The sequence below is a fragment of the Scatophagus argus genome, chromosome 2, assembly GCF_020382885.2.
Source record: "Scatophagus argus isolate fScaArg1 chromosome 2, fScaArg1.pri, whole genome shotgun sequence".
Classification (NCBI taxonomy): Eukaryota; Metazoa; Chordata; class Actinopteri; family Scatophagidae; genus Scatophagus; species Scatophagus argus.
The window spans coordinates 3,647,372-3,671,138 of NC_058494.1; the positions used below are offsets into that span (position 1 = coordinate 3,647,372).

At 42.1% G+C, this 23,767-nt stretch overlaps 1 protein-coding gene across 4 annotated transcripts in view; it reads left to right on the forward strand.

Annotated features, from left to right (window-relative positions):
• Positions 1-22,726, forward strand: part of neurl1aa (neuralized E3 ubiquitin protein ligase 1Aa) — a 37,205-nt gene extending 14,479 nt beyond the window's left edge. For all 4 annotated transcript variants that reach the window (XM_046401560.1, XM_046401531.1, XM_046401540.1 and 1 more), the window contains 3 exons: positions 9,328-10,056; positions 18,535-18,684; positions 19,469-22,726. In XM_046401560.1, the coding sequence (XP_046257516.1) occupies positions 9,328-10,056; positions 18,535-18,684; positions 19,469-19,710 (1,121 nt within the window). In that variant the 3' untranslated portion in view covers positions 19,711-22,726. The remainder of the gene's footprint in view (positions 1-9,327; positions 10,057-18,534; positions 18,685-19,468) is intronic.
• The last annotated feature ends 1,041 nt before the right edge of the window (positions 22,727-23,767 follow it).

Genomic DNA, 23,767 nt, shown 5'->3' on the forward strand with positions numbered 1-23,767 from the left:
AGAAGATGAATGACAGTAGTCAAGTTGGAGATGTGTCCACCTGATGAATGTAAATCTAATATTCATTCTCTTTTAATTCTGGTTTTGGTCTCCACCCGTTTTTGCCACTTAGGGGCTACACAGCAAAACGTGAACTCAGCATGTACATTATTACCACGAGTCATTATGCCTTTGTCTCTTGATGTGTTATCTCTTCAGGATCCCAAGGCTGCTCTGAGGTCAGTGTAGACGATTGACAGATGACCCCAAGGTGAAAAAACTTTGATTGTAAAGATTGAATAGGAGCAGTGCAGTATCATGTGATAATCCGTCCCACAGGAATGGCCAGGGGACATAGTGTATATCATGAGAAGAAGAATGGGAACAGGACTCATTTAGTGTTTTCACTATTTGAAACCAACCCACTAATGAAAGTGAGACAGAAAAAAATGACACAACATCTATAGTGACTCTGTTAACAAATACAAAAAGTATTCTTGAACACGTTTTTTTATTTTTTTAAATGTGTCTGCTTCAGACAAAAGGTGTCACATGCTGTGACGTCTCTTCTTGGCCCCTGAGGTAGCAGGTGATTGACTGCACCTGGCCTTGAACTGAGCAAATACAATATTTCAGAGGTTTAGCAGGATAATCTTTGAGGCAACTGAAGCTGTCCCCATAGGCTTGAAATCCAACAAAAGGTTGTTTAATACATACCGATGCCCTGGTTCGTAAGGTTAGACACACGTACAAACATACATGCGCACAACAGAAATTTACCCTGCATCGGGAAGGAGGCTGAGTAACTGAGCAATTCCAGCTGTTGTGAAGCCAGCAGGACTCGGATTGTATGAGTCAGTCACTGTGGAGCTTTAATCGAGAGGGGCCCTCTGTGGGGCTTCCCTGAAGGACAAGAGAATAAAGTCTGATTGCAAAGCCTGGAGGCTTCTAACACCTCTAAACCAGGCTGACTCAGAGAAGGACTTGGCCAATCTAGCTGTCACCAGAAAGAAGCAAAGCAGTTAATTTAGTTCATACAAAACATAGTGTGCTGGAAGATGGGCAATCTCTGTATTTCAGCAGGAAAACTGCATTTGCAGTCTGTGGGATGATGCATGCGTGATGTATTGTGAGAAAATGTCCCCAGGTAATGAATCAAATTACGTGGTAGCTCTTGACCGAAAAATGACGTCCCACTGTGTCATCACAAAGCAACATTTGTGCTGTCACTCTAGATGATTGACAGCATAACTTTGGCAGCGAGAGAAAATTCTCAACATTTTTATCACGTCAACCAGAAAATATGAGGACAGTTTATTACGAGCATGATCTGGCTCTCATCCTGTGTCTGTATGGTGTATTTTCTGCATATATGTTAGCACAATCTGCTTCTCTGTTTTATGTGACCTCTCACAGTTTGTTTTGCAGGACGAATCACCTTTGATTGTAGAAATGTGCTTTTGTGTAAAGATGACAGATGTGGGCTAGGTGAAAGGAAAACTAATCCTGGAAACTCAAGCGCCTCAGTGAGAGTAAAACAATGTGTGAAGGCTTGATGGATGAAGGCGCGACAGGCCCCACTCTTTGTTTATCATCTTTCACAAGACATGTTAGAAGAGCTGGCTTATCTCTGACAGACCATCAGCTTGTGAGGCAGGGTCGTCCTATTCGAACCTGACACTACATGTCAGTTTTGGTAAGGCGGGAGTGAAGGATGCCATCTGTGGTAGAAATGACGTGTGACATGTGTTGTCGTGTAGCTTTCTTGATAGTTTGGTCGATGAGCGGCTTCGGCACCTACATGTGCGTAGAGGTTTACCTTTGCTGATTTTACAGGTGTAAATGATGATGAGTGTGATTTCTCTAGGTGTCAAAATGAAATGCAGGCCTTTTCTGGCAGGATTTAGCACTGAATACGCTGAAGTCCAATACCAAGAGATGTAAGTCTGTTCCAGTTTAACAACACTCAATACAAAGAACAAGACTTTCAGGAGTTTTGAATACTGTTATACATGTGGAGATTCTTGGAACAAATAATATTACAGCATTCCCCTTACAAAACCTCTCAGACTTGATTATTATGCATGACTAGCAACTCAATCAGAACAGGCTGTAGAGCATTATCGTATTAAGGTATTAATGACATATGAAATTTGGATTAAACCAGTTGGTCTGGTGTTGGCTCACATGTAAATGTGATGTTAGCCTTAGCTTGTTGTTGGTGTAAAGACCATTGAGAGGACAGAAGAGAGTGTGAGTGAGAATAAAGAGAGATGGATTAGCACAACCTTCACCAGTGGTATAATTTGGTTTGCTTTTCCCTTCCCACGTCAGTTGGAAATGTTTTCTGTAGCCCACAGCTACACAGAGACTAATTACCATGAAAACGTACTGAATATCTAATGGAAATGAGCAACACTTATCAAGGAATCAGATGAAAAAAATTAAAGCCAAGTCAATTATTAAACTGCAAAAGTGTTCAGAGAGACAAACACTTCTAGAGTTATATAATGTAAAAAAAAAAGAAATGAAATTGAAAAGGCAAGTTTTCATTTTTCTCGGGCTACAGGTTTTAAAAATTAAATTACTGAGAATTTCTGTTATTGCACTTTTGGTCACAGACTGTGCTTTGGCCCCCTGTGTACTCTGCTCTGGCCCTACTCCTAGGACTCCACTAACATGAAGTCATCTGGAATGACAGAAGTCTGTTTGTTGTGTTGTCCAGCTCATATAGAGACAGACAGAGACAGAGAGATGAACCACGGTTCCCATACTTCTGGGAGAAACCGATTGCTTTCAGTGAAATGATGATTTGATTATCGTGTGCACTTGACTGGCACTGGTGTTTGACTTGGCAGGACTGAGCTTCCCAGTTAATAGCAGCACTTATAAACCCTGACTCTTCATACAGGCCCTCAATCCAAAAAACACAAAACAGACGAGCTGGTGTAAATCTAACTTTTTTGTACTCATTTAGGAAATATAGTAAATGTAGTGCTGTAAAGTCCTCTAGACATCAAGAAAAGCAAATTTAGCAATGTTGTGTTTCTTGGCTCAAGAGTACTGTGTATAATTTATGAAAGTTTTTGGTCAGCGAGCTCAAAAGGCCAAGAAGAATAAACTGAGTTTGTATGATTTGGCATTTAGAATCAGTTTTAAATTACTGTGCTTTGGCTGGATACTCCAATACAATCAGTTCTTCTTCAAAGAGACTGATCGGGTGACATTAGTAACATAATTCCATTTTGAGCTTTATCAGTAGTAAGAAATTCAATGGATCACTCATCAAGATTTATGTCAAGTTTCCTGTTTTTGCTCAACTGTGTGTTTTCCCTGAGGTAATAAAACGTTATTTTACCCATAGTTCAAAGCATGATGTTTAGTGAAGATCCTCTGAAACATCCAGCCATCAAAGAGCGCTCACCGTCTGAAGCAGCGCCAGGGGAATCAACGCCACTATTTACTGTATACATTTTTAAATCAAGACAGAATGACAGCAAGAATCACAAGGTTTATGAATGTTCCTTTATGACACAGTCCAAGTGAATGGCCACCAGAGTGCTTGATCGGAAAAATGATATAAAAATGAGGCAGCCATGTTACTCATGGGCTGTGATTGTGCTCCTATTTAAAGTATGATTTCAGTTTATTACAACCTGGATCATTTTTACAACTTGGATCTTTTTTTCTTCTTTTTTCTTCTTCTTCTTTTATTCTTTTACAGGCTGACTCTGGTTCAACTTTGACTCCTCAATGATTAAAGACATTTTGGAGTCTGCCTCCTTAGGACAGGGTTTCAGTCAGTTGCAATCTGCAACCACACCGTTAGAAACTGCTAACAGCACACACTCTACCTTTAAACTACTATTACTGTAATTTTTTCCCTCTTAATTAAGCACTATAACCTATAAACACCAACATATTATAACCTTATAGACTTGATATGGTAAAAACAAAAACAATGACCTTAAAGATATTGCATGACCTAAGGGGAACTGCAGAATCATGGGTGTTAACTCTGTGTGTTGAACTTTCCTTTTTACACAACTATGAATTAGTGCTGCTTTAAGTGTTGAACCAGTTTTCTATAAATATGAGTAAGAGCCAAGGGCCAGTTTGTTGACTTGCATGTGTTGAGAGAGTCAGTTGTCTTCCAGTAATAAATAATTAGCCTTATATCAGCCTTTCTCCATGCTTGAGCACAGGAATAAAATGGGGAGGGGGGGCTTTAATATAAGAACCTTATGAGGGAGGTTATTAACATTGAAGCCCTGCCATGCTAATGGGCAGAGAAGAGGCAGCACATGCCGAATTCTGTCGATGACCTAAGGGACAGGGCTTTTGTGACTTAGCGGGCATTTTGCCTGGCTCTTTTTTATGGCCATGTGTCACCCTGGGAGCCTGCTGCTGTTTCCAAAAGCCCCGGGTTCAAAGCTGCCCAGCCGGATCAGGGAGCAGGGATTGGGCCAAGGCCAGGGAATAAAGAACATCCCAAACATCTAGGACAAAGACCCTTCTGACACCATCTCTTGCCTCTGCTATTCACCCTCTGTCCTTTTCTTTCACTTAGCTGTTTTATATCTCGCTCTCTCATTCACTCGGCCCCATGTTGTCCCCCTTATCTTTTCCTAACAAAATCTCCCTGCATGTCATCTCTACCTTGTGCCTTCATAGCTGTTCCCAAATGAACAGTTCTCTCTCCTCTCCTCTTCACTTTCAGATCACTCTATGATCTCTCTGTTTATTTTCTCTTTCTAGTCCCAGCACCTTTGCTGACATCAGATGAAACCCTTCAGAGACTATGGATAAAGATAAGCTCTGTGAGATAGATTGTGCGCGTGAGGCTTAGTAAATCCCCACACCACCCTCCCCCACCCCGCTCCAACACTGGCTCAAACCCCTGGCACGTTCATCTACTGAGGCTAGCAAAGCCACTAAGCCAGCCTCTGCCTCTATCAACCTCCCCATACACAGCATTAGCTAACCTGCTTTGCTGCTATTCCCTAATCAAAAACATTTACAGCTTGAGCCAGTGCCCGTGTGAGCCAAAATAGATGCACTGCCATTCTCCCTCCACCCCCTACCCTTGTCCATGTATTTGTGATGGATTATCCCAACAGGTGCTTAATTATTCTAATCAAAAAACCCTCCGAGGAGGAATGGAGGAAAGAAAGGAAAGCCAAATAGGTTTCAGTTTTTGAAAAGTCCAATGAGAGAGCTGACCGTAACTCGCATGTATGCATTAATCAATAGCTCGACCCAACAGGTGCTACATTTGGTAAAAATTCAATCAAAAGTGAAGAATCAGGTGATGATCCTCCCCTTCTCCAACCCATTCAGTCTCAGTGTCAGCAGCTGCATCTTCCATGGCCTCAATGTGAGAGAGTAGTGAACACACTCGCTGTTTAAAGGCTGCTTTCAGAGTGCAAAATTCTGGCCTCAGCCAATGGGAACGGGCATCTGTGAGTGGTGGATTTGAAAGGGACCAATAGGACAAAGGGATTGTATCAGCTAAAAACGCAGGTGCACCACGATTAGCGGGCAGCAGCTGGTGAGGTCGCAAACAGACACGCTGAGTGCACAGACGCACACAAGCTTTTACAATTGCATGGTAAATGGTCTGCAGTCCTTTCTTTCCTCTTTCCATCCCCATGCTAACGACAAGCTTCATAAAATTTCGCAGTGCCCTGTCTCACCGGCCTTAGATGAACAAATAAGCAAAAAGAAGAATGCATGGCACACAAGCCAATATGGCTTTGAAATGACTACTCTTTGAAAAGTGAGAGAGGAAGAGGAAAAGGGAGCCAGTACAAAAAGGAACATAAACCCTCCAGGAAGCTTTTTGAAAATAGCTGATAAAAGACTAGCCAATATTTTTTTTTTTTTTTTTTTTTTAGAGGAATCAATTTACCGTGTGTATGAGTTTGTGTTCGCACATTCAGCTTTTGAGTTAAGAGTCGGAGTGACAGAGAGAGAGAGAGAGAGAGAGATGATTTGTGGCTCTTTGGAAACGTCCACAGACTCCTTTCAACATAAATCCAGCATTGTCACAGGCAGCCATCCCTGCCTTCCTGGATTTACCTCTCTCTCTGTTCTCCCTTCCAACTGCTGTTATCCCCCGAGACATGTCATCATCCTCTCTGCAACTCCAGTCCTCCCACATGTCCCGGAGGTCTTGCAACAAAGTCTATCCCATCATAATCCAATTTACGATTGAGTGATGGGCAGCAGAGAAATGGACAGTTCTGGAAGACACACATACACAATTCTGTTGATGTCATTCAAATCCCCCAATATCTCGGAGCGAGTGGGTCGCAAACGACTGGGCATCACAATCGGTTTGTGGTTGAGCAGTTGGCGTGCCCGCTCTTCACTTTATAGCCAAAGGAGAGGAATTCTCTAATCACCAGTGAGCAGGGTTTGAAGCTCAAGCCACTTTAAGGTCTCTCTACTTCATTAAAGGTCTCCCTTCAACAAATGGCTCTCTGTCTGAGGAGATGGCGTAAAATCAAGAAATGGGTTACGTAGCAGATTGAGCTCTTCACTTACAACTTAACAGCCATACGTGTTGACAGGCTCTGTTCATTTCCACAGCCTAGCCTCTATGTCCTGGCGAGGGTTTTCGTAGAGGCTAAGAGTCCATCAGGGTGAATTTAAAGGAGAGGAAATAGTAGATGAAATCCGAGCTGGCATGCTCGTCATCTTCAGCCAGCCTCGGGGACTTACAGTTAACTGCTGCACACTTCTGAGCACAGAGGTGTTTAATGGTTGATTAGCAGTCTCTGAGAGCTGCCCTGTGCACCACAGGCACTGTCTTCCCCATTTTATGCCTCTTTGAAAAATCAATTAGCGCGATTACAAGGCCTTAGTTCCATTAAATATTAATCACAGAGCCCCATGCTCAGGGTTAGCAGCTAACATTAATTGAAGGCTGACATGACTTTGAGGGACCAGTGATAACATCTCATCATAACAATGTACAAGAGCTCATCAGACAGCATTTCACTGATGATGCAGAGAATCAGACATGTCACTGGAAGGGGATCAAACACCGGAGATTGCTGTCATCTTTACTTCAGTTGAACACAGTTGCGGCATGATACTTGATGTCAGCCACTGTCCCTGTAGATGACTAAGGTATAATTCTTCAGAGGTACGGTTTTAGTTAAGATGTGGATTTGGATCTTGGATCATGAAATGACCATCTATATGGCTGGGTGTTTACTGCTTTGATACTGATGGAAAGTCTCCGTAGGACAGAATCGAAAACTATCAAGTCAAATTGTGAGTCAGAGGAGCCACTGTCACTGTCTGAGTATTTTCTCACAATCTAAATTCATTTTTCAGACTTTTCTTTCAGAAATCTCTTCTTCAGTTTTCTGCAGAATATAAAGTCAGGAATCTCCCACATGTAATGATACCAGAGGTTTATGGTATGAGGACTAGTTTGGCTGTGAATATTGTAATAACGAAAAATGAAGTCAATTCTGAAGTACCTTGAATCTGCATTCTTTCTAATGAACGTCAGTCCACCGCTTTCAAAAAGAAGTCTGATTGTATGTAAGCTTATGAGAAAATGGCCATCCTTCTCACTTGATTTATGACCTCAGTAAACAGTTTCCTAATGAGTTTATGGTCTCAGTCATTAGTTTCAAGTGTTCCTCAGTATCTGTGTCTCCTCAGTGTTCATTTAGTAAACTGTAGCCAGTCAGGGTAGAACTGTAGGAGTACATATCCTCCCCACCTCCACTCTTTCTGCCAAGTATGCTCACCTCTCCAAAAAAATTGAGGCTTCATAATGAGTCCATAAACCAGTGGGTGACATCACGGTGGCTCTGTCCACTATTTATTATCCAGTCTATGGCTGAATGCACCTCAAGAGTCATAAATAGCTTCTCTCTTTATGTTTTGATGTACACAATCTTGTATTTCCCTTGTATATACATATTCATCATTTCTTGTTAATCTCACTAGAGACCTCTGCTCATTCTTTTTAATTTACAACTTTATGTAATTATTTGCCAGAAAATTAAGTTATGTCTGTACTGACAAGCCAAATACACATGCCATATTCTTTACGTTTCAGACAGTATATTGGCTTATGTCCCTTTCGGCTGAGAGGGGGGCATCATAAGAGGCTTGGCTGTTCTGTTTTCTCTGCTCCAGTTTACAGTTAGTGGTGGGCAGCCTGTCCCACAGCCCTGCTAATTGAGGCTAAGAGGTTTATCTGGAGTCAGGCTCTCAGGTCCTGGTCAGATAGAGGGGCCCAGAGCTGACCAAGACTGGAGAGATTCTCCAGAGACAGTCAGCGGCTGCTCACTGTCTTTCATCCTCCGCCCCCGGCTACTACCCACCCCCACACACACACACTTCTTTTTGTCTCAATTGCTCTCCTCCACCTCTTACTTTGACTGAGTAGGGGTCTCTCAGTATCTTCATGACCTCCTCTGTGGGGGAGAAGAGGTTATTTTATCCTTCTTCTCTGTCTCTTGTTTCCTCTGTTTGTCAGTCCTACAAATACACATGTGCATACATCACACACAAACCCAGACAGCCCACTCAGGGTAACGGTGGTCTCTCTCAAGACAGCAGGCTAATTTTATCCTTGCCATCAGACCAGGGGCTTAGGTAGGGGAGAGAGAGAGAGGGTGAGGGGGGGGCACATTTGGAGGTGTTATTTTGAGCAGCTGTGTTGAGGTGTAGGATGAGACTGTAAGCAACCTGATGGCAGCTTATCAGAGGTGGAGTCATTGGTGTGTGTTTGTGTGCATGTTACTACTCCTGCTATTAGAGACATGTATTGGCTGATATTATTGGACCTCTGTAGAGTGATACAGTAATATGGATTGTAAAGAACACACAGCCGCACACTCAGAACTAACATGCACAAACACATCCTACATGTATTGAGTTTGGTTTCGCGAAAGTCATTTGTTCTTGGCTAAATGACACCATACAGCACTTTCTTGTGTTAAACTTGATGATTCAGCTCAGTGCAGATACATGAGCAACTGACTACTTTCTTTTATTTCTTTATCTTTAAACGCACTTCCTGACGCACTCAGTTGCCGCAGCATTGAGTAATTGGAATTATCCTGCAACGCGTTCAACTCGTGCAACTGAAGTAAAAGTGCTCTCTTTTTTTATGATTATCTTGTTGTCAGACTTGCTGCAGATTCAGCCATTCTTAGAACTGTGTGCTCACTACTGGCATTCAGCTGACTGCAATCTTCATCCCTGCAGGCCTTGGGCAGATTGCTAATCAAAGCAAAACACAGCAAGACAGCTATTAACTGCTGTTCTTTCTCATCTCTGTCCCACTTCTTCTTCTCTTCCCTCCCTTTCCAGACAGTGAAATTGTTCCTCCCGACTGCCTGCGCCCACGCTCCTTCACCACAGTGCGTTCTTCCTCTCTGCTGCGTGAAGCCGATGACTCCCGTCTGTCTGTCAGCTTGTGTGACCTCAACCTGCAGCAGGAGGACGGACGCCCCACCCACACTCACTCCCACCGCCACACACTCCACTTGGCTTCGGCCTCCTCCTCCTCCGCCTGCCCCATACCTCAGAACTCCCTCAACTCCCAGCAGTCCTCTCTGCTTCCGTCCTCCTTGGAGAGCGACCTCCACTTCCACCAGCTGCGTGGCGCCCACATTAAGACGCTGGACGAACAGACGGTGGCACGATCTGAGCATGCACGAGAGGAACGCACTCTAGTCTTCACCAACCGGCCCCTGAACACCGGCGAGACTGTTTTCATCAAAGTCACCAAGTCTAGTCCGGCGCGCTCAGGCTCGTTGTCCTACGGGGTGACATCCTGTGACCCGGCGGTGCTGCGCCCCAGCGACTTGCCCTACAATCCAGAGGCTCTGGTGGACAGGAAGGAGTTTTGGGCTGTGTGTCGTGTGCCAACTCCTCTCCAAAGCAGTGACATCCTGGGCTTCTTGGTCAACCAGGAAGGGGAGGTCATCCTGAGCCACAACGGCACCAATGTGGGCATGCAGGTGTGCGTTGACAACTCCCGTCCACTCTGGATGTTTTTTGGTCTGCATGGGGCTGTGACACAGCTGAGGATTCTGGGTAAGTTGAAGTCACATGAAGTCGCGTTAGATACAAGGGGTTAGACAAAATAATATGAAAAGCATTTGAAAGTTAACTTATTGGAAAACAATTTAGTGTTGTAATTCCAAAGAGACACAGAAGAGAACAATTAAAATAAATGAATAAACTGAACTGAAGCCTTTCCAAATTCCACCGTTAGCACTGTGTCAGTGTGTCAGGTGGAGCAGCTTCAAAAAATCATGACAAACATTTGACACACAATTACACTGTGTGTAAAAATAACCCACTGGTATATAGAGGAAATAACAAGCATCTTAATATGACCATTTACCCTTATCAAGGTATAGTTCATTCAAACTTGAGCTTATTTTTCATCAGGTGTTGTTTTATCTCCCTCCTTAGTGGTAAGACCAAGTGCTTTGTCTTGAATAATCCCACTTGGAAGGATAATTTATAGTCGGGGGGGAAAAAAAGCATCCTTGTAGCCCAGTGATGTATCCAGGGTCAGGGACTTACAGATCAGGATATTGATCTTGATTTGGCTGAGCACACCACCAGTTAGACCTTCAAGCTCTGTGCTTAATTCAATTACTCCCTGGGGTTGAAATCTATTTGTGCAAAGTGTTGGTTGCCCTGACAGTATGCCAATGGAGGCAAACCACCTCTCCCTGTTTAGAAATTAGAGCTGCGGTCGTGAACAAGACCAAAGGGTCAAGAGTTAGGGAAGGCAGTTTGTCACTTTGTTTGTCACAATATTTACAGCAGATGTCTTGAGACAGGAAGCATCTATACACGTTCACAAAATTACCAAGAAAAGTAGATGCTCTGTCATGGCCCAGGAAAATGGACAAACAGGAAGCGAGTGAAGAGAGGTGGAGGGAGGCTGCAGGAGTGGGGGCTGTGACCTGCGCACAGCAGGGATGACAAGATGTCTCAGCGGGGTGGACACTTTGTCTGCCAGTTGTGTGCTGGGACACCTGAGGTTTGTTTACCCTTTCTAAATGCTGATAATGAAAGGTGGAGTGAGAAAGGCGTGTGGCAGTTCTGGCCAAGCATATTGCCTTCCCAAGGAGGTGCAGGCAGCTCTGTGTGTGTGTGTGTGTGTGTGCTGGGGGTGGTAGGGGCAGCGCTGTACTCAAAGTATGACAAGTGGATGTGAGCTCTGCTACAGGCTATCTTTATGAATGACACTCTTAAGGGAATTTGTTCCCACACCCTCCAAAGAAAGTCAGCAAAATCCTATTTCAATGACATCACACAAATTTCTTCTTAAAAAACATATATATTTTTAATAACATGTTTTTTTTGTATATATAGTCACCCAGTGATACCAAAGGGTTGACCGTAAAAAGGCAACATCTTTGTCAGCTTTATAATACAAATAGGCATGTTCGGCAGTGGATGCTGTTTTCTACCAAAGCAGCTCTTAAGAGGCATAACAAAACAGCGTTGGTCTTTCAAAGGTGTCACAACTGTTTGTCTGTGGAGGAAAAAGCATCTATAAATACATCCTGCTTTTCTTCAGTGACAGGAGCGGAAAAGGAAGCAGAGGTTAAAAGATGTTAGAGGAGAAAACAGCGTCCGCTTTAACCAGACATGCAAGAGTGAGAAGCTGCAGATAAGGCCTAAATCGTTCTCTCGTCAAAAGACTTGAAATGCGATGTTCCAGGACTGTCCCTTGCATATTACACAGGAGATTCACCATGTTGACTTTGGACCAAAGCCCTGTTAGTTTGACCCACTTAATATCAACTGACAGCAAAGTAACCATGACAGTCATGTCAGTCCAAATCACAGTGAGCTTCAAAATGTAGTGGCTGGCGTGCAGGGAGAATATCGCTAATCAATTTAGTGAATGCCAAAATATCAGAAATGTATTCCACAATCTCCTTTTCAACTTGAAAAAAGAAAATTGTCTTGATGCCACAGTGAGCACTTTGGATTCTTTTCCTGTGTTATCGCACCAAGCGATCACCTACTTTACTGTTAAATTACATTTTGGCTTGGCAGCCGTGCATAACAGACCACCTGGTTTTTCTATGTGCATTTCTAACAATCACTTAGTGAAACCAGAGAGCCTTGGCAGTGCTACAAAACAGGAATAGCAGAACAATGAGACCGGACAGAGGCACATCTCGTTATCAGAGCAGATCTTGGAATTCCCACTGAGGTGTGAATCATCTTTACATTCCAGCTGCTTTCAATTAGGAAGCGTCTCTTATCTCGCCTTTACAACTCTTGATCTATTGCTTTGTGTGGACTGGAAGGCAATTTAGCTTTCAGTTAAGGTAAATTCGTGCCATGTCTTCTCTAGTCCGAGTGAGGGATGTTAAACTTGAAAGCGTGGCAGTCCCAGTGGGCTTCTGATCTTCAGGATGGCAAGATAAAGCAGTCGTCACAGAGGCCCCTTCAAACAAAGCATGAAGTAATGGACCTTTCTAATAGGAGTGGGCGCACCAGGGTAGCTCAGGTTAGCCAGGAGTGCTTGGACAGGGTAATGATGGCGGATGAAATCGATACTGCAGTAGTTCTTTTATTAGTAGTGATAGTGGAAGTAATATTTGTTATTTTAAATTAAAATGTCTGTTTTTGAACAGCACAGATACTTACAGTAACCCAGCTGTTTCTTTTTTTTTTTTTTTTTTTTAGGAAAATCCTGCATAGTATTATGTTAGCATTAACTAAATTACAGGTGAAGTAGACAGAAAAGTGCTGGTCTGACAGGCTGGCTGAATGAGCAGCTGCCATCATTAGAGCCACACTGGAAGCATTTGGGTGGTTTAATCTGACATACATAAAAATTGTCAAAATTGTGTTTTCTAAGCTGTCCATGCCGGGACGTGTCATATACAGTTCTTTGTATATCTCTGATTAATGCAAATATACCAAGAAAAACAACCCTGAAAACAAAGCAGCTGACAGTTGAACTTTGAGAGAGATATTGAGGGAACCTTGTGCCTCGTGGTGTGGAAATAGGATGCCCATCCAGTGACCCACTTCGCATGTATTATAGATTCCATTAAAATGTCAGCGCGCTCATGCTCAAGTGAAATGTCTCACCACCCACATCCTCATACACTGCAGCTGTCACGCTCATTTCGCCTCCTCTTCTCAACTTCTGTCATCCTCACTGGTGTCTTCTTCTCTTCTTTTCTCTTTCCATTTTTTTTTGTTTGTTTGTTTTGTTTTCCTTATTATTTTTGTGCTCCTCACCTCTTTGTTTCTGTCACCCCAGCATGCACTCATGTACCCCTGCTGCAGTGTCTGACACACAAACACACACGCTGACATTCACATAAGCCCATACACGTACACAACAGGCTCATTTGTCATCTATAATTAAGCATTAAGGTTAGCATGCTATGACGTGGTCCTTTAGGACTGTGTGCTCCTCCAGTGATTTCCTTATTCTGTCATGTGCACGGTTCACTTTCTTTGAGTCTGTTGATTAATAACATAATATGAATTACTGTGCAATTAAGTGAAAATTGCCATATTATATTGTCTAGCATTAAGGTAACTATTGTATATGCATCTGTTCTTTCCTGCCTTAGAAGAGAATAGGGACTATGAATAATGACAGAGACACATTATGTTTTTTAGAAACATGTAAAGAAGGTTGGAGTATTTTTTACAGCCCTGTGTAGTGTATACATATCTTTGTCTCAGGCTGCAGGTACAACTTCCAGTCATTGGAGGAAGAGCAGTAGCCTGAGAGGCACAAACCAGGGCTAAGAAGTCAGCAAATCCCTTGCAGTTCTTTGTAAAGTATAATTAGTGAATGCATAGTACTACTGTAAAGGAATCCTCGATGACTGTATCAACATCTTTTAGATCCTCTCCTCTGCAGATGGGCAGTATGATGTGCTGTGATGATGATTATTATTATTATCATTATTGTTGCATATTGGCTAAATCAGTGAAATGCAAGAGCCATTTTTTTCTGCAATATGGTGGCACCCCTTACAAAAGAGACAGGCCATCTTTCATACCTCAGCTGCTGAATATTGTTATTGTGATAATGCTGGTTTTGCTGATTGTTGGTGCAGTGGTTTGCAGAGGGTTGGCATTTTCTGCTGCTACAGGTCAAGGATAAAATTCAGTGTGAGGGAAGTTGCTCCTGATTAGATTAAATATGGCACTTTCTAATCCTACAAAGACAAATGCTTTAATTGTCAACCCTCTGTCTTTCTAGGCATACTTCTTGCATGTATCCATGTATACATGCAGTCGAACATATGCATACATATAGCACACACATTGATAAAGAGATGACCCGCTCAGGGATGCATGACTGTGTCCTCCCTCCAAAAGAGCTCTTTTGTCTCTTAAGATAATATCTCCACCACAGAAAAGAGAGACTACTAACATTTTATGTGGCTGCGTGAGCCATGACCTTAAACCACTACCTTCTGAGCTGCTTACCTCTCATCCGATCTAAGCTCCCACAAAAAAGAAACTGAGCCTAAGTGCTCATTTGTCCCGATAGTGCCTCAGAACAAGAGATTCACGTCAGTTAAATTAATGGCCGCCCATTTTGAAACTGTTTGTGTTTGGGGATAGCATTTCACCAAGGACATGTTAATGTAAACTATTTGCGTGGGTTTCTATTCTCCCCTCCTTTCTTTTTTTCAAAGTTTTTCGTTCCTCCCCTCAGTTTGTATTGTATCTGAAGGCTACTAGGGGTGATCCTTATACACACAAAGGCACACTAGGCCCCCAAGCCCTGGCCTCCACCGTCCTCCTCTGTACCCCTCAGCCCCTGCTCCACCCACCTCCTTCATCACATGCTCTGCATACCTCCCGTGCTTTAAAGGAGGAGCCTCTCAGCATAGATGTACCCGTACGTGCTAAAGATGGATGACTGGATGGATGGATGGAAGAAGATAGCAGCAGAGATGTGGCCACAGAGTGGCTCTCACAGCTGTTCACACAGGTCGGTTTAATCTAGTGGTGAACAGGCGGGATCAGGGCTGGGCACCACAGATCCTGCCTCAGCTGCCTGGGATGGGAGGTGCCCGCGTGCCAGGGGGATTAACAAGGAGAGATGGGCAGAGAGAGGTAGGGGAGGGACATGGAGAGAAAGAAGATTCAGTTCCACAGGGGGACCACTCAATCTGCAGGACTGCAGGGTGATCATGCAGGAGTAATCTGATAAAAGTGAAACATGACAACTCCAGCAGCACCTGGTAGCAGCGACAGCCATTAACTGATCAGCATTCAGAGCACGATGGGTTGATTGGGAACCTTTCTATCCCAATATAGTTCACGTGTTGTGCATCTAGTCGCTGGGGTTATCTCTAGCTGCGTTGCTTTCCTTTTTCAGTGCACATTTAAGGCCTCAGTAAGCCTCAAACCAAGTGCTTGTCATTCAGCAGTCTTCCACTAGAGGCATCCCATCAAATTTTGTGACTTTTCAAAACACTCAAACAATCAGGCCAACTTTATGTATCAGTTGCAGTCATTTGTCTAACTGGAAGACCTTTAGACAGGTCTGATGACTTTGGTTGTTCCAAGCATGTATACCTTTATTTTTTTTTTGTTCACAGAATAGCTTCCACTTCCGCAGCTTATACAGTTAGTAGTTTTGATGTTAAAAGTTAGAAATCTACCAAGATGTAAGCATCATTCAGCTCTTCAGAAAAGAAAACAAAAGTGGCTAGTGTATAACCATATCATGTGCCTGAATTGCCACCAGTTTCCAATCCGGTGTGGATTTGTACACATCGTTGCATTTCAAATTAGCTATTTTAGGATAGCAAAGAAATAACTGACCCTTCTCAGCACTTCCAGTAAAATGCTACCCTCGAGACTGCTAGACTAGGCTAAAGACTAAAGACTTGTTTGCACCAATCAGTTCTATCAGTTATAATAACAATCCCTTCTCTAAAGTGGCTGTTAGAATCAGAAAACATGGTGATAATAGTAAACATAGGTCCAATAGGTGCCACAAGTATGCAACAATGCAAAATGAACTGAAGAGACTGCATTCTGGTACAACTTCAATCAAACTGTCCGTTGTAAACATTCACCACAGCACAACCTGATTCTCCTTTGACCCTGACCCTGGAGCTTTGGTTCAGTCTGTATGATTGTGTCATTACTTGTTGCCCCACTTAACATATTTTCCAGTGAGTCTCCCACTTTGCAAGATTTCGGTAATTACTTGAGTGAGTGTTAATTTGACCCATACGTCCAGTCAGACTCAAGTTTATACCCTGTTGTTTTCTTTTGAGCAGGACCAAAGATATTTAGATAGGTTAAATAGGTTCACTGACATAAATCAAATTTAATGTGAAAATTATAAAGTAGACGGGATAATTTGGAATGCATTTTGAATGCCTTTCACAGCTATGCAGATTACAGTAGAGACAGCATATTGTGAGTAGCAACATATCAGTGATAAGTGTATGCTTGTTGTTGTAGCTATACACAGACAGTGGGTAGAGTGGATCTCACTGCCTGGATAAAGGAGTGTCACTCTGCCTGGGACGTCCCCTGCTAAAAATGTATTAGCTTATGGTCCTCTCTGTGACCTGTTACATCATGTTACACACTGTATATAGAGTACAAATCATACACACATACACACTTGGGGCCTGGGAGCACCAGGGCAACCCCCGGTATGCAAACAATAGATATTCTTGACTAACACCCACCCCACCTCCCCAAAAACCTCCACATGAGACAGATCCTGATACAGAGTCATGAGCAGCAATGACCTGACACCTCACCAACTGTGACAAAACAGTGCTGCTGTTTATGGCACTTACGGCGGTTTATAGGACAGGTTCTCTGAATTCCAATGACCCATTATTGGCTTGGCCCACGAGCAAAACAGGCCCCTGTCTGCTGGCCCCGGGCTGGCTGCTGGTGCAGAGAGATGCAGGGACAGGACGGCATGCTGGGACATTTCTTAATGTGCGGCTGTCATTGCGATGTTACTGGTCAGTGTTGACAGGGACTCTGCCACAGCATATGACTGTCGTTTCACAGACACATCATGAAATGTTCTTCAGTAAGACTCAACACAGTGGAGTGATGCTTTTTGAAAAACACAGATCCTGAAATAGGATGGGTAAATATCTTAGGTGTGTGCAGCAGCTCATTTCAGATGCAGTTGTTGGTGTGCTATTTTTGATGGCGAGCTGCAGGGAAGGTGGGCTAATTAAAGTAATCCGCATTTATGTTGACAGGCAGCAAAGCATTGGATGGAAATTCTTTGCAGATGATTACATGCTTGCTCTGCAAGACAGCTAATTTGCATATTAATTTGTCAGATATTTTGGTGTCTCTGCACCAGCTGTGATGGTAAACTATTTAAGTTATTTGAAATGAGAGTGCATACTATAAGATAGTGTAATTAGACATGGCCTTTAGGAAGGAACAGGAAAATTGCTTTTGTATATGGAATAGTTAAAGCTGTATTTATTTATTTTTAGTTTTAACAGATTATCACAATACAAAGCTGCTATAGTTAATGTGTTTGCATGCATTTGAGGTCTTTAGTTTAACACTGACGATACTTGTAGCTCCGTTTTGGTCTTCATTAACTGCTAAGAGGAGGCAAAAGGCTGTTTAGGTTCTACAAAGGTAGGAACAACTGCATGTTGCATGTAGAAACAAAACTGATGAGAGCCACATTTGTTTCCAACCAAAACGACGCACTAAAAGAGACTAAAAAGGTCCTGAGAGCTGCTGCTAATGATTCTCTGTGGGTTCGTCACAAAGAGCAACCACTTTCACGTTACACAAGGTCATCTGATCCATTGTTAACACATAAATATTTAGAAGTACAGCTTGAAAGTCAAACGTTCAACTTGTGTTATGTTAATGACCTTGAATTCAGTCTGTCGTGACAAACATTCGGCAGCCTCTAACAGCTGGACCTGACTTTATAGGCATCTTTGGCATTTCAACATGTGTTCCCTAAACTTGTTCTTGGAATTCCCATTTGTTTCCCCGTCCGTCATGTAAATATAGGATGTGGAAAGAATGGAAGACACCAACTCTGTTTTGATATACCCTTTCCAAAAACTAAAACGGCAGAAACACTCTTCTCTTCAGCTATGAATCTATTTGTTCTTCTAAAACTGACTGCTCTGTCAGATTGGAGTGCTCACTCTGTGCTCTCATGACTTTAAATGCTGTGCCTAGATGGAGGAGGAAAAGTGAATCCTGCTTGAGTTTATTGTCTCTACTGCTGTCGACCAAAACAGACGCAAAGGAAAAAACAGAAAACGAGGAAAGAAAAAAAACAGCCATCCACGAGACATATTTGCTCTAATTTCTTCTGCAGTTATGCCATTTTATGTAAACTTTTTGTTACATCCTGTGTCAGTCTGTATTTTGACGATCATCAAAGATTACTATCCAGTAATCATTCACTGGAAAAAAACATTCCGCTACATTTATTTTAGCTGGTCACTGGAGTAATCCTACTTCTTCTGATTAAAGGTTAACATCTAATCCTGTACTTTAATCTGCTGTGACCAGGTTCCACTCATCTCAGGGATCCACGGACCACATCGAACCCCAGCTCGCCCTCCTCCTCTCCTCACACCCCCAGCGCCCTGGGCAGCGGCAGTTCTGATCCGGTGCTGAACGGAGGCCTGTGCTCTGCGGCTCACTGCAGCTCAGCAGGGGGTAGGTACACCCAGATAGAGAGATGCTACTACAGAAGCAGAGAATCAGTCACCCCACAGGGGACCGAGTGGAAGCCATTATGGGAAAGTGAGCAGATGTCATCCTGCGACAGTTAGGAACAACGGCCAGGGCTTCATGGTCCCACTGCTGCTGCAGCTGGATGTAGGAAAATGTTCACCATGTGTTATGTCACATGGCACTGTTATGTAAATAGTTCTAATGCAGTGTCTCATTTAGAGATAGCTGAAGACACAAACTTAATACAAAACTTCCTACACACAGTTGTATTTAAATAGATAATCCAACTGAATTGCCATTTTGTTTCACCTCATAGACTCAGCTGGATGTTGTGTGTAATTTCTTGTTTGATGGAGTATCTGTATCTTAAATGTACTAAAAGTCTACTGAAATGCACTGAAAAGTATGCTGGCAGAATAGCTATGTCACTGGCCCCTGACTGATTGGAGCTGGCAGCAAATGATCTGGCCAACATATGAAGGAAGATGTTGTCCTTATTAATCCGACCTACAAAGCTCTGATTGGTCCATTGCTTTCTACTATGTGTGAATAAAACAACGTACGACTTGTTTTGAATTGTTTTCTCCTTAGTCCTGACATTCACTGTTTTATTTTTTAAACATCCCCTTTTACAGTAACTAAGATAACCACATTTTGTCTGCCACCATCATTTCATTATATTTGCAAAGCAAGTAAGCATGTGATATCACTTTCACTTGTGTCTGGTTTCTCATCCTCTCTCATATCTCCTTACTTAACATTACAGGAACGACTCCAAACTCCCCAGTCAGCCTCCCCAAGTCACCTACGTTCCCATCAGGCCGTGGACCTTGGTCTGACGAGTGCTCCATCTGTTACGAGAACATGGTGGACACGGTCATCTATGCCTGTGGACACATGTGTCTGTGCTACACCTGCGGCCTCAAACTGAAGAAGATGTCCAACGCCTGCTGTCCCATCTGCAGAAGACAGATCAAAGACATTATCAAGACCTACCGGAGCACGTAAGGGGACGGACAGCCTCAGCAAAACAGCAAAATCCCAGAGTCAGGGAAAGAAATGTCAAAGTTCAGGGAATATGAACTCTGGTACTTTCATTTAGTATTTTCATACAGTTATTGTTGCTTGGTTCTCCTGCATGACCTTTTCCAAAGCCGGTACTGCTTCGCTTTCACTGTAGAGAGGCACCGTCTCAGCCTCCCTGCAGAGGTGGCTCTTGAAGTAGCAGGGGTTACCACTGAGAACTTCATTCTTGTTCACTCTCTCTCTCCTGTTCAATCTCCTAGGATCATGGAAGACTTTGAAAGAGAGAAAACTGAACCATTTCCAAAATTCTTTCATTTCTGGAGTCATGTCGTAAGATTTAGGGACTGTCACCCATTTGCACCGAAGCAAATGAGTCACTTTGGGGCTGAATGTCTCGATAATAGTGCTCTTAGAGGATGACTGGAGCTCTGAAATACGCCGTCACGCCACAGCCGATAATCATCTCAGTATGTCACAACTTGTGTCTGTGTGGTACTGAGCATTGGAAAAGACAAGTGAGTCTGGCAGCATAATGATGAAGTGACAGATTTCTGTAATTGTCGTGGTGATTATCAGTGAGTGATGTGCTTAGAAATGCAAGGCGGTGCTGAGTATATTAAGTAGGATTGTAACACCTCTTGTACTCGTGTAATCTAATGTACCTTTATGGTAGTTATATTGCAAATGTCGGTGGTAGCTATGTTGTTGTGCTAGCTAGCTGCTTGCTCTGCAATGTGGTATGTTGCACTGAAATCAGCATCATCCTCTCAGAAACGCCCCATTAAAGAGAGAGAGAGGTTAAATTTATTTATCTACAAACTGCGTCCAGCACACTCAGCAGCTCCGAATTTCTGAAAGGAAAGTGGGAAATAAAAAAACCAACATAATCTGGATTCTCCTCAGGGCCAGTAGTTTTTTTTTTTGTTTTGTTTTGGTTTTTTTTTAAAGATGTGAACTATTTTCCCAAACTTCACCTACGACCACACCTAATACACTGTGAGTGCTCATGGCAAATTGACAGGTCCTCTAAAATAGTTTCCCACAACAATGCATGAAGTCAAAGGATTGTTGCTATGCTATGAGAAGCCACCATGTACACAACACAGCATCCTGCCTTAACCCACACAAGGTTCATTTGTTACACACAGATGTATCATATTCTGTGTTTTCTGCCATTTTCCAAAACCCCTGACAAATTACCAAATAATGCTGTTGTGTGGCGCACACTGTCAAAAAATATCCACTCAGAGGAGAAAAGCACACAAATTTAAAGTTATTTTTGTAACGTAAATTAATTTCCAGGAGTCAACTATTAAATTGTTTAATGTGACAGGCCTTTCACCAGCAAAGATCCTTTACAGAAATCACGTCAGGGCCAGGGTTATTAATAAAAAGCTTGTATTTTGAATATTTGTGTGATTCCTATCCCATAATTTCAGTATAAAATGTCCTCATACATCCCCCAGAAACTTCAGCTGTAAATACACCAACCCAGCAGTAAGCCATAGCTTATTACAGGACATCAGTCAAAGCTGAGAGGCTGTTTTAAAAAAAAAAAAAAAAAAAAAAAATGACATTGTATTTCATTTAGTAAATAATCAACAAATGGGGCTGAAACCTATGCTGCTATAGTATTTGCCAGCTGTCCCATGTGGACAAATGCTGGCAGTGATGTTTCACACATCCCTCCTCCCACATCAGTTTGATTACGCTACTGCTTGAAGTGTTAAGTCACATTTGAATGTTAACTTATGTATTTAGAGAAATAAATGATTTTTATTGGTGTGTGTGAAGTGACAAGAAAATAAGAAAAAAATTTTATCTGTTAAGTTTTTGTTTTTTTTTAAGTTTGTTTTGATTGATAATCATGATTCAAATATTTGTTTTGTCATTTAGCCAGAACTTTGAGAATCTAAATTCATGCTTGTTTTCTACTAGTGCGAATATAGAGGCTTGCTTGTACCTTGCCGCAATAAGAGATATTGCAGTACACAATCAAAACCTCAGTGCTTTGAGGTGCAAGATATGAACTCTTGGTTTTATTACAATCCCTGACTTTCAGGTATTCTTTTTTGTAATCTATCTTCTCGTGTGTAAGCCACCATTAGGGAGCCCTTCTACCCGCTGCGGTTTTTGCGTATATATCTTACCATCATTTAGTTTGAGAGCCATCGCTGTATGGTAATAATTAATGTCACTTTATAAAGCTACTGATTGTAATCTTGTAAATGTTTGCATTGCTTTCTGAGACTCGGACAAGGCATATTTTATTTTGTGTTGACCAAATTGAAAAAAAAAAAAAAAAATCATTCTTTTTTTTTTTTTTGCATCCATCCTTTTAAATGTAATTCCTTTGGTGCAAAAGCCTGCATTCAGTTTTGGATTTTTTTTTTTTTTAACCATTTACATCCATCCCTTTTGGACCACATTCACTGATAAACACAAAGCTTAAAAGCATTTGACTAAAGACTCTAATCTGTAAATTATTCTGTGAACAGCATAATGAAAATATGTAATACTATTTTTATGTTTTGCGTCCAGAATACTCAACATGCTCCTTGAATGTTACAGATCCTGTAATGTACTATTTATTTGTCCATCAATGTATGGACTGTTCCCTCCAAACGTGCTTTTCTTGCGTGTTTGCTTTTGCTTTCTTTTACATGTCCACTGTTCCGATGTGACTGCCGCACAGCAGCGCATTTAGAGGTTCCTTCTGTAGCTCTTAGTACTTTTTGTCATGCATGGGTAATCTGTTCACACCGCGTGAACGTCGGGACCAACGGTAGACGAGCATCAGAGTTGAACGCTGTTAGCGTTCATGTAGACTGGAACCAGTGGCTAGAAATACTATATCTGTGTTCATTGTTGTGACTCAGCAGCTTAAGCAAACCTGTGTTTCCTTTCTTTTTCATTTGAAAGTGTTTGTTTGTGAGCTCTGTTCAGTGTGAGTTGGATGATTGTGGTTAATAAACTTTCCAGATGTGTTTGAGCAAAACTTGTTTCATAATTGAAATAACATTTAGAGAGGTATTTGACAACACAACAGTATAATACATTTGCAGGAGGGTTGTGTACCTTAAACACACAGCATTCACAATGGACTGGTTGCATTTTGTTATGTCATAGCAGGAAAATCTCCAAAACTCAGCAACAAAACAATCCAGATGGATAAAAAGCACAACAGCTAAGAGGAAATAAAATGTATTTTTGATTTTGGGGTGAACCGTCCCTTTTCGGTACTCTATAAAGTCTGCCTGTTTTACCTGCTGTCAACGAAATGTCTGCTGTGCAGCCTGTCTGTTAGGACAGTATGTACGTAAACAGTTGATTATTGCTAACTCATCAGCTCTTCAACAAGCTGAGATGTATTTGATGACATTGCCACACAGACTTTAATTCTGACATATCATCACATATTATCAACATGTTCCGGCAAACCTGTTGCTGTTTCCACATGCAACAAACACTTGAGTAAGGTTAGTATTCTTCCGAAGTTGTGTTTCTGGTCACCAGACGCATCCAGTACTTCCATATATATATATATATCTATATATATATCTATATATATCTATATATATATATATCTATATATATATATATCTATCTATATATAGATATATATATATATAGATATATATCTATCTATATATAGATATATATATATATAGATATATATATATATACTGTGTAAGTCTTGCAGTACAGCCTAAAGAGGTTTCTGCCCTCTCCTCTGTTCACTCAGTGTAATTGCATCTGTGACACTGTTTTAGCTTCAAAGCGTTGCTATAATGCAGTGTTAATAGCATTTATATGTACTTGACCTTTGGCACCAAGACCTACAGAACTGAATTTGTGAGTTGGCCATCAACACAGATGTGACCAGCTGTGAGGTCTGGCTGAAACAAATCAGCTGGGGGCCCAAGTCATCTGACTCAGCCACAGTGCCGGGGGGGGGGTCACTGTGACAGGTAGGGGATTAGGAAGTCATCTTACATCGTAGATGTGCTGCTGGTGAAATGACTGCACTATCAATTCA